At 51.4% G+C, this 11,787-nt stretch overlaps 1 protein-coding gene across 1 annotated transcript in view; it reads left to right on the top strand.

Annotated features, from left to right (window-relative positions):
* Positions 1–11,471, top strand: part of GATA3 (GATA binding protein 3) — a 23,382-nt gene extending 11,911 nt beyond the window's left edge. The window contains exons 5-7 of the mRNA XM_029955591.1: positions 825–970; positions 5,596–5,721; positions 9,316–11,471. Coding sequence (XP_029811451.1) covers positions 825–970; positions 5,596–5,721; positions 9,316–9,600 — 557 coding nt within the window. The 3' untranslated portion in view covers positions 9,601–11,471. The remainder of the gene's footprint in view (positions 1–824; positions 971–5,595; positions 5,722–9,315) is intronic.
* The last annotated feature ends 316 nt before the right edge of the window (positions 11,472–11,787 follow it).

Here is an 11,787-nt window from a genome sequence, read left to right as displayed (position 1 = left end):
CCCCCCCCTGCCTGCAGGTCCAGGAGCCTTGCCTGAAGACTGCAGGGCTTCCCTCCAACACCTCCTGGCCTGGTCCAGCTGGGGTCACACTTCCCCTTCAGTCTCTGGCTCAGAGGCCGGAAAATTCTAGGAGACCTTGGCCTTTTCTGGAGAGGAAAAAAGATGGTGGGAGAAATGAGCGGATTCCATTGGGCCCTCATCTATTACTTGCCAACCAGGGACATTTACAGTTTTATTGGAAGTAAAATCAAAAGCCTGGGGTCCTAAAATCAATCAGCCAATTGATCAATCCATTCATCTATTTATTATCTGTTTATCTATCTAGGCATTGATTAATCTTTCCTTCTCCCACCCCACCCCGTCCTAATCTCTGTGATTGAATCAATCTATATAGACAGACTCGGCGATGATAATGGGGCACCTTTGTTTTCCTTTGAAGGAAACTCGTCGAATGTTTCTCTCTGCCATTGTCCAGGACTCAGAATTTTCTCAGGGAACGATTTCAAGTTGAAATTTGCCTTCCTCCTTGGCTGGGGCCGATCTTTCTGGTCAAGTCGGGCAGTCCCAGAGCAGGGCCCTGCTGCCTTTGCCTCATGTGCCACTTCTTGGGGCCGGGGCTGAATGTGGTCAGGGCCATGCGGTGGCTCTGGTCCACCTGGGGCCCCCTGGAGGGAGGTGGGGTAGGAAAGTTCCCCAAAAAAGGGAGAAGAGAGAGAGAGAAGGGTCCTGGATTCTACTTTCACCCCCTGGCTCCCAGCGAGCGCTGTCAGCGTCTTCTGTGTGTCTACTCTCCGTAAGTGACTTATGTGCCGTCTTGTTTCCAGAAGGCAGGGAGTGCGTTAACTGTGGGGCCACCTCGACCCCGCTGTGGCGACGCGACGGCACAGGCCACTACCTCTGCAACGCCTGTGGGCTCTACCACAAGATGAACGGGCAGAACCGACCCCTCATCAAACCCAAGCGAAGGCTGGTGAGTCCGCCCGAGGAGGCGCTGATCTGACGCTAACCATTGTGTGTTTTTAATTTCCTCCCTTCAGGAAAGAGAGCGTTCTGCAGGAAATTGGCAGGGCGCTCAAAATCATGTCCGTTTGCTTGGGATAGGTTTTTGTTTTTTCCCTCCCCTTTTTATTTCTTGACTTAGACATACAGAAAAGCTCTCTCATTCTCTCTCTTTTTCTTTCCTTCTTTTTTAGTGTTTTATTTATTTTTGAGAGAGAGAGAGATACATACACACACACACACACACACACACACACACACACACAGTGTGAGCAGGGGAGGGTCAGAGAGAAAGGGAGACACAGAATTCAAAGACAGTCTCCATGCTCTGAGCTAGCTGTCAGCACAGAGCCCAACGCAGGGCTCGAACCCACGAACCACGAGATCATGACCTGAGCCAAAGTCGTACGCTCAACCGACTCAGCCACCCTGGCACCCCTTTCTCTCTCTTTTTCATCTTGACGTTTCCTAAGTCACTTGGATGCTGTGACTTTCTAAGGATGCTGGCTTTCTGGTGCTCAGATCCCTAAAAGATTGGCATGAGAGCTGTCAGGGGAGCAGAGCAAGGGACTGAAGCTTCTAGGATGGTGACCTTGACATGTAGCACGCAGGTGGAACATGCCGGCCACCATCCAGGACCTGCCCCGAAGTGCCAGGCCTCCTGGGTGGTGAACACAGTCTCCGTGCTTCCGTAGTGCCATGGCTGCGTCTCGTGCGCCCGTGCCTGAAGCTTGACCGGGCCCATGAACTGACTTTCACAGGCCTCGGCCAGCGAATCTAGTGGAGCTGCCCTTCCTCCGGGGTCTTAAGAACTGAGGACCTTCCACAGCTAATTCCTTTGGGAAAAACTGTGTGGTTCCTGTCTTGCCTCTCGGTCTCCTGTCACATTTGGTCTATTTCCCCCTTTGAACTACCATCGGTAGGGTGAGAGCTTCTAATCCCCTGCTTCTTTCTTGCTTAGATTTCCTGACCATTAGGACTACTCGAGAAAACCTGGCACCGCCCAGCGTTTATAAAGAAAACTAACAGGAAAAGTTCATTTGTAAGCTTGTCTTTGGTACCTCAGGCTCGGATTGAATAGCAAGTGTAGGTAACAGACAAATAAAAGCAGGCTTGGCAAATGATAACCTAACCACAGTCAAGAGATCAAAATGCTTTTTGTGGTGATGACATTCACCAAGTAGAGAGGGGAGGAGGGGAATTTCCCCACGCAGATTAATGGATAAAGTAGCATCCATCAAATTCTAAGTGTGTGTGCGTGTGCGTGTGTGTGTGTGTGTGTGTGTGTGTGTGTGTGTGTGTGTGTGTTGGGGAGGGCAGGAAACAAATCCTCTGCATTCTTTTCAAAGAATTATTTGTCGTCGCCATCAGATTTTAGTGCAACTCAACACCTTTCACATCCTTTTCAGAAGGAAAAACTTTCTAGGGATGGAAATGCCCACGTGACTTTAATTTTTGGTGGTCGTTGGTCTCTAAGCTTGATTCCTTCTGATCTCTGCCCCCTTTCTCCAGCTATACTCCACCTCCCCCGACTAGTCCCCGTGCACTTGGGTATTTTTTTTTTTCCTTTCTCTCATGTGCAAAGCTAACTTCCTAGGAAAAAGCTGCCGGATATCTGAGCACTGGCGATAACTCATAAACAACAACTTGGCTTCCCCAACCTAAACATCAAGATGTTTGAACGTATCAGAACAAGACGTGTTTGAAAAAAAAATGGCTGGAGGTGTTAGCACAGAATGAATGTGATCGCACCACAAAAGAATGTTCTGAATCACTCAAAACCTGGCCTTAGTAAGAAAAAAAAAAAAAGAAAAAGAAAAAGAGGGAAAGAAAAAAAAGAAAGAAAAAAAGAAAGAGGGGAAAAGAAACAAAACTGACAACAAAAACTTTCTTGTTAAAATAAGTCGCGGTACCATCACCATAACTGGACTTTTTTTTTAAGGTAAAAAAAATAGAAAGGAAAAAGAGGGTGTAAAGTCTCAGACGATGGGCTGAATAATGAGCAAGAGCACCCTTGACATTTTCTTGGGGTTTCTTCTGTCTGGGCAGACTGCATAGGAAGGGTCTACGTGCATTTTATAGAACTTGGGCTTCCTTCATCTCTCATAAGTCTCCAGACCTCTGAGTAATAATTGCTTGTAATTCTGGAGTTTATTGGCTGTCACATTCAAAGTGTCTTTTCTTTCTTAATCATCTCTTCTGGGTGGTTTTACCTTTTTAGTTCCATAGAATTCATAAGCTCCAGAGAGCTACTCAGGATACAGATCTATTTTTTTTTTTCTTTTCTGTCCTTAGATGTCTTTGATTTCTGAGTACCTAGAACTTTCTCTTTCTTCTTTCCTGTGTTTCCCATTCCTTCGCGCCGGTTCTGCCTCTCCCGTTTGCTCTTTTTGCCTGGCTCCTTTGCATCGGTGCAGACCACCCAGCCCATAGTGGAGCTAGCCCTTCTGTCTGATGCGTGTCTGACACTGAATGAACTCACACAGGAAAGAGAAGAAATGGCCGGAGAGAAGGTCCGTAGGGTATTTTTTTTGTCTGGTGTCGCCAGGTTTTCCGTGTATCTGCCGGCTGGCTGCGTGCTTGCTTTATTGGTGTACTTGGTCTCCCGCTAGTCAGCCAAACGCTGTGGCTTTTAGAGGTTCCGTATCAGTTCTCATCCAGTCTGTGGCCCCGAGTCGCGTTCTGAGCCTGCTTGTATTTATGTGACTGTCCGTCTATGGGGAAGGACTCCCACCAGGAGCCTCTGTCTGGAGCTCGCATTTAAAGTTGCTGAGCTGGGAAATCTGGTGCCCGGGCAGACATTAATCTTCTCTATCTGAGTATCTCTTTTAAAGAAGAAAGTACAGGAAGATAGTAATAATCACATGATAGCATCGTTGTCAGAGTCATTAGCACTGATTCTGTGTATCATTTCCATCCCGAGAGCAGACGAGTGAGTAGAGGTTGTTTGTGACTCAGTTCAGCAGGTTGCATGGAGGCAGGTGGGCACGGACAGCTGGGGCCCGAGGGGTCCTCCAGCACTGTGGTGAATTATTCCAAAATGGGCAGCCAGAAAGTGGAGCTTTCTCAGTTATGACAGATCAGCGTGGTTTTTTTTGAGTTCTTTAAAAAAAATTCGTAAGGTTTATTTATTTTTGAGAGAGAGAGAGAGAGAGAGGGAGACACAGAATCGGAAGCAGGCCCCAGGCTCCGAGCGGACAGGAACGTGTCTGTGGCACAGTTCAGTGGTTAATTGAGAATTCCCACCCGGGCTTCCGGATCTGGCAGCTGCAAACGTTTGGCCTAACGTTTTGCTCGACGAAATATTGACGGAAAAGCACACCACGATCCCTGTGGTTGTATTCCAGGCTTTTGGAAACATGCCAGGATTTTCTTGATCACTGATAGCTGAATTCTTGCTCTTCCTCTTGCACTTTGACAATATATTTGAGTCCAGAGCAGGGAATACTTCTGCAGTTAAAATTTTCTTTTTATATTGGGGGGGATGGGCGGGTGAGAGGTTGACAGACAGAGGTAATAGGTTAAACTTCATTTTCTTTGGAAAGTTTCTGAGCTAAAAAAATACTTTTTTAAAAGCGTGGATATTGAGAATAAGACCCTTGTTAATTTAAGCGCGTCAAAAAGTGAAAGAGCAATCACCCTCTTCAAGGAAACAAGGCAGTGACACAATCGAATGATTAAAATCCAAGCGGGGGTGATACCTGCCCCGCAGCGCCCCGCCCTGGGGCCGCCAGTAGGAAAGACCTAGTTGCACGGAGGTGACGGGGAAAGGACAGCAGGACGGGCGGGGGTTCCTGTCCACGAGCAGAATTTCTCGTGCTTTTCAGTTTGTCTCATGAACCGGAAGTCACCGAAGGGGAATGAGGGTGGCGGTCCCCAGGAGGGACCCAACCAGGAAGGATGGGCTCCTGTGAGTCTGGGGCTTGGGTGCCCTGCTTGGTGCCTCCTAAGTGGGCAAGGTCCCATGAGCACACGCACATGTGCACATGCACACGCAGGCACACACACATGCACACGTGCACACCCGCGTGGACATTCTCCCACGGTGCTGGCCCTCTGTTCTCTTTCTAATCCAGCATTTCTTCACTTGGGATGTGTCTGTGGCTCTCGACGTTTGGGTTTCCTTCTCCTCTGCTCTTAGGAGGTTGTGATGGCCAGTGGCCTCGTGGAGAATCACTCTTCTTGGTGGTTGCCCTTGACAGAGACCCCTGCCCCCATCCTGAGAACCCAGTATAGAAACGAATCAGGTGGATTCCGCGTTGGCACCCATACAAATCAAACACCCGGGGCCCAGGGAGGTGGCGTGAACTCCGGGACCCTCCGGCCCGCACCCCGGGGAGCAGCGGGCCACGTGCTGACCACTGGACCACAGACCCGGGCTCAGGCCAGCCGATCGCCTGCCGTCTTCTCCTTGAGGCAGCTTTTAGGGATCTTCGTGACTTTCATGTGGGCCACTTGCTAGTTTTGATTTCAATGACAGTTTTGTTTTGTTTTTTAGTCTGTCTCCGTAGTTCTGAAAACACACTTAACATCTGTTTTAATCTTACCTGCTCCCTCTCTCCCTCTCTCGCTCTCTCGCTCGGCCCCCACTCCCAGTCGGCAGCAAGAAGGGCAGGGACGTCCTGCGCCAACTGTCAAACCACCACGACCACTCTCTGGAGAAGAAACGCCAACGGAGACCCCGTCTGCAATGCCTGCGGGCTGTACTACAAGCTGCACAATGTAAGTGTCACGGGCCGGAGCCGTCACCGCCCTGGGTGCCCCCCCCCCCTTCCCTCCTCTGGGCCCCACACCGGCCTCCGCCTAGGGTGACCAGTGCAATAGGGAAGCGGCTGCCCACAGCGCGGCCACTGGAGAGCTCGGGCAGAGCACGCCGTGGTGCCCTGGGTCTGCACAGACCACCCGCTGTGCCATGCGGCGACCCGACGGCCGAGGTGGCCTGCTCCGGGCATCCCCGTCTCCCTTTGGGAGAACAGTGATCGCGTGATGTTTCCTCTCAGTTTCCACTCTTTGCACGAAAGAGAGACGGGGGGCACGCAAGAGAGTGAGCAGGAAAGGGAGATGGAATCTGGGAGAAGTGTGGCACGCGGCCCAGAAGTCCTGGGACAGGGGACAGTTCTGTGACTGGAGGGGCGGGAGCCTCGTGTGGCCGATGTTGTGCATTTTCAGCGGCTTCTCCATGTAAACGATGTGAAATGAAGCGTCTGGGAGATGTCGTCAGGGTGAGCTTTATCATCCAGAGACGGGGCGGGGGGGCGGACCTCTCCTTTCCTCTCGCGTGTCTTGGTGGCGGAGTGCTGATGGCCAGTCAGTCACCTGGGCTCGGTGGGCCGTTTCTGCTCTTTCCCTTGAGGGTCCCCCCCCTTTTGCAATATGTTCACCTTAAAAAAAATCAGATTTTTTTTTCCCCCTGAAATAACTCTGGCTGACAGGCCAGGACCTAGTGACGCTTGAAGTGTAGTGAATCCCAAAGAAAGAATTGCTGTTTCCCTCCCCCGGCTCTCACACTGTCCTCTTCTGCTCTCCTTCCCCTAGAGCGTCTCTGCCGGTGTGATCTTGGCAGAGGCCAGGGCTGCGTGGGGGAAATGGCGGGCGCCCTGCCCTTCTGGGTGGACCCCTCATCCGACCTGGGAGTCGGGGGTGGGGGGGAAGATCTGCTCAGGTTCGTGGAGTCAGGGTGGCACCCTTGTTCCCCAGACTCTGGACTGGCGTGCACACCTGTTTATTAGCAATGAAACCCTAGTTCCGTTTGCACTTTGGGGACTCACTCGCTCACTGCAGTGGAGATAAACAGATCTGTGATTAAAATCTGGAGGATTCGGGGCATCAGAGTTTATGGGCCAGCCAGTCATCTGCCCAGCCTCTCCGATTGTCTTGGCTATAGCTCATGGTTTTCAAAGAACTTTCAAGTTTCTTGATTACATTGGAGCCTCAGCTAGTCCCATGATGTAGACAGAGCAGAAATTATTCTATTTCCGTTTGACTCGAAGGAGTTATGACTCAGAGAACCAAGTGTCTTGTGCAAACGGACATGGCTGGTGGAACGGAAGAGCTGGGCTCGGACTGATTTCTGAGCACAGGCCTTCCGGGGACATCAGCGGCATCAGGACTCCTAGGGACCGGGGGAAAGTTAACACTTTCCCGATTCAGAACGTGCCCGAGTTCAGTTCATGGCCTGCATACAGACATGTCTTTCCTATTCCCATAGCAGTACAGGAACGACAGATTACCCGGCTTTAAGTTTCTCCGATGACTTAGCCACGACGAGATATGGTCTCAGTTGTGTCCAGTGTACAGAAAGTTCTGAAGGAGATGGATTGCTCCTCAAATCAAGGGACCGTCAGGGAACCCTCGTACTGCTCACTCCTGGGAGAGACGCTTGCTCCGCAGCGAGTGTGGTTTTTTCTGCCTCCTCCAGTTTAGCAAGGCCTCACAGAAGAAGGCAATTGATGTGTATTTAACGGCAGGGGATTCTCATCTATTAGCCTTCGCATGGCATCGTGTTCTGTTATGCCCACCTGGACACCTGTGCGCGTGTGGGAGGAGTTGGTCCGCGTCTTCTTATCTAGGTGTTTCGATAACTACCTATCTCGGGATCAGTGTCTCCAGGTGGTGTTGCGACTAGTTATCTGGGTCTGGGCTGCTGTGTAACTAGATATTATATTTAGATATCTGGCTGTGTGTGTCTAGATATCAGAGTGAGGAGCTGTGTGTCTAGACATTATCTTGGGGGAAGATGCGATATGGAGTAGATTCCTATCACCTCTGTCGGCTGTGTCTCTATCTTGACTGTCACTTTGAAGAAGGAACCCTGAGATGTTCTTTTGGCAATGACCTTTTACCTCGCCTGCCTTCCTGGTGAGAGGGGGGATCGGGTGGCAGCGCTGGGCCCCTCCTCAGGGTGACCTCAGGAAGCCGTGTCTGCTGCTTCTAGAAGCTTTGCTGAGGGCCTTTCTCTCTGGACTGTTGGAACCTCTTTTCCTTGACGGTTCCTTTTCTAGCTTTGGGAGCCCATCAGGTAGGTCCTGGAGCCAAGAGACCAGAGGGAGCGACTTGTCTTGTCTCTCTCCGTCCTGAGGGCCGGGGCGGGAGATGATGCTTTTCCCGAAGGACTCAGGAACCACGGAGACCCCGGCAGTCTCTCCTCGGGTTGGCCTGCCGCCTTCTCCCGAAGCGTGGCCGGGTGTGTGGTCTGCTGTGTGGGGCACACCTCTGCCGCTGAGTTTAATCCCCTTCTGACTCCTTGTGGGGGATGCTCTCTGAGGCTCTGTAAAGTCCCCTCTTGATTCTACCCCCTCCCCCCAGCCCACCGAGCAAATGTGTTTTAAAAACAAAACAGAGGCTTCTCAAAAAGAGAGAGATGGCGTGTGCTGCCTTCGGTGCTGAGACCGGCCGCAGACATTTCAGGGCCGGGCCTTGCGTTCTCCTCCCTGGACCCCACTCCTGCTCCACAATTTTCAGGGTGCAGGGGGTGTCCCCATGGCGCCCCAAAGTGGTCGTCAGGTCCTTGGCCAGGGGCTGGGTGGCCGTCGGTCTAGGTAGACGCGCACAGCCAGAACGGGGCAGGAACGGCAGCTTTCAGTGATGGAAGTTGCTGGTAAAGGGCCGACAGGCTACCTTTTGGGGGGCGCGCTGCGGTGACACACCACCCCGAGCCTTCAGGGTGCGGGGGACGATCTGACCACGCCGCTTCCTGCGGTACAGCCGGGCAGAGGGAGGAGACTGAGAAGTACTTTGAACAGGGGTGTAGCCTCGTCTCAGGGCCCCTGAGGACGACCCACACCCTCCGGGTCAGGCGCGCTGGCTGTGGTTTTATGGTCGTGGCACACATGTTGGATAAGGAGATAAAGTGTTGTTTCCCTCTTGAAGATGCGTCGGTTGCCCCTGTGCTCATGAAATGTTCTAAGGAGAGTCAAGGAAATAAGACAAGTTATATTTCTGCTACCAGCGACATGCAGTCAGATGGGTGGGTCCCTAGAATATGGTCCCAGGAACGCAGCTTCCCGAGACAGATTTCCCTCCAAGTGACTGGTGCGGACAAACGTAAATAGAGACCCCCTCTGCCTGGGACCCCTTACCCTGATCTCTTGGTTGCTGAAACCGACGGAGGCTGACAGGCAGCACTCCTCCACAGACAGGAGCTGGGGGACTCAGGGTCCCTGGGAAGGGGACAGGAAGGGGTGGGAGGAAGGGGTCCCCCCCAAAGCAGATCCCCGGTGCGGGGCGGTCAGAGCAGCCGCGGGCCAGTGCGAAAGCCCGGTCCCCTTTCAGAGCCAGCCAGAAAGTGTAAAAAAAAAAAAATTGATCTTTGTTTAGATTAACAGACCCCTGACTATGAAGAAGGAAGGCATCCAAACCAGAAACCGGAAAATGTCTAGCAAATCCAAAAAGTGCAAAAAGGTGCACGACACCCTGGAGGACTTCCCCAAGAGCAGCTCCTTCAACCCGGCCGCCCTCTCCAGACACATGTCCTCCCTCAGCCACATCTCCCCCTTCAGCCACTCGAGCCACATGCTGACCACCCCGACGCCCATGCACCCGCCGTCCAGCCTCTCCTTCGGACCTCACCACCCGTCCAGTATGGTCACCGCCATGGGTTAGATCGCTGCTCAACGCTTTGAGGCCTCCGGGCGAGAGTCCCTCCAGCCCCTTCTACGTGCATTTTTGCAGGAGCAGAATCATGAAGCCGAAAGCCGACGGATTTATGTTTTTGGAAGGCAGAAAGCAAAAGGACGTTTGCCACTTTCACAGAGGCGCTCGCTGTGGAGTCTGTGTTCTCGGTCACTGAATCTGGATCCCATTTGTGAATAAGCCATTCAGACTCCTCCTCACTATTTAACAGGGTCTCTCTAGTGCTGTGAAAACAAATGAGCAAGCAAGCAGCCGTGCTGAACATTGCATATAACTTATATCCTAAGACACGCTGTAGATTCGAAGAAGACTTGACCGAATCCGGGTAGCTGTAAGAAAGGCATGGACGACGCCGAGAGTTCTAAGGAATTTGGGGGAAATCGACTGCGGAAATGGAGAAGAAACTAGGTCTGCTATTCAAATGGACCCGCGGCCGGGGTCGTTTCCTTTCACTGGCCGTTGTTGTTTGATGCATTAAAAGAAAAACAAAAAACAGAAAAAAAAGGAAAAAAACAAAACAAAACAAAACAAAAAAAAAAAAAGAAAAAAGTCGTAGGCAAATCATTTGTTCAGAGCTGTGGGCGGGCCGCTCTGGCTAGGAGGGTCTCCGAGTCCCCGGTGAGCAGGGTCACCGCTCACACGACGCCGTGACGGGGGCTCAGGAAGCCTTTTCCGGCCCGCACGCTTTGCGACCGAGTTCCTTGTAATTGTTGTTTGTATGTATAATTCAAAGCACCAAAATAAGAAAAGATGTAGATTTATTTCATCATATTATACAGACTGCATTGTTGTACAAATTTATTTACTGCTAGTGTTAAGAACTACTCTTTGTTTTAATATTTTCCTTCTTTCTCAAGTTCTTGTGTTTTTTTTTTTTTCGGTTGAATAAACTAGACAATATTCGGTTGACCTCAGGTGGTTGTGCTCCAGAGGGTCCATTTTCCATTTTGTTTCTTGATGATATTTATTAAATAGCTTCTAAGGGTACAGCAGCTTCTGCCCCCTCCCCCCTGCACCCCGCAGCCTGTGCTCTGAGCTACCAATGTGCATGCCTGCGACTTGGGCTGGACAGACGGGGCCCCGAAGCGGCCGCCTGACTGTCAGCGCCCTGTCCTGTTCTGTGTTAGTGACCGCTGCCTTTCATCTGGGCTGTTGGAATAATACTGTAAGAATACACAGGAAAGTGAAAATATTTTGAAAACAAGCAAATAGCATCGCATTAAAGCGGTGGCCGAGCCCTCGTAGGACCTGGTAGCTCTCGCTAATTTAGACACAAAACCCAAACATGTTAAGTTATTTGCTAGGAGATCAGAGAGTCCACAGGTCTTCCATTGGGCGGCTGCGCATCTCTGGAGCCTTCTCTGCAGCCCAGAGGCTTTCTCCCAGCCGGGGTGGGGGGTGGGGGCGGGCTGGGGTACCTTCTGTGTCCCCCAGTGTGCTGTGGCCCCTCCTGCTGGCCCGGGGGGCCCCCCCGGGTGGCCTGGCAGGAGCAGTGGGAAGATTAACTGGTGGAGATGCACCAGCGGACTCCAGCGGACAGATGCCTCCTGCTTCTCAGCAAGACGTGAAGGCGCGGGGCTGGCGCTTGTGTTCATCTCTGTTTCCCTTTCCTCCTGCTGAATTGAATTAACGCCACAGTGGAGGGGTTATTGTCATGTTTGCGGAACACGAAAATAACCGTTTTTTTTTGTAACTTACGCTGTATAGTTTCCTTTTACTCTGTTGGCAGAATGTGTAACCGTGGCACACATTTTGAAATCTCTGTTAATCGCCTCTCTGCTTTCTTAGCAAATATTTTAAACCTAAGGCTAAATGTTGAAATAAAGGAGTTAGAGACTTACTGAGCTGCACCCTGGAGATCTTACTGGCTCCTGATTAATGACCCGCACCCGGGACGTTGTTTCCAGCCACTTTCGAGGTACCGAAGGGTCCCGTCTTCCCCTGCCATGCTAAATTCGGGAGGTTTGCTTGTGTGCTTTCAGTGTCTCAGGACCCACCACCTCTTTTCTTCCTGAACAGATCTGAGTCTGTGCTCTTTCACCTTAAGAAGAGAGAGTTCAAATTCTTGACATTCTTGGGGCGGGATGGGGGGACGTGTTGTGCACACATAGAAAACTCCCAAATTCGGGACTCACACAGCTGCATTGTGTGTCAGGT

This window comes from Suricata suricatta, chromosome 10 (genome assembly GCF_006229205.1).
Source record: "Suricata suricatta isolate VVHF042 chromosome 10, meerkat_22Aug2017_6uvM2_HiC, whole genome shotgun sequence".
NCBI classification, from domain to species: Eukaryota; Metazoa; Chordata; class Mammalia; order Carnivora; family Herpestidae; genus Suricata; species Suricata suricatta.
This window is presented reverse-complemented; position numbering and strand designations above follow the sequence as displayed.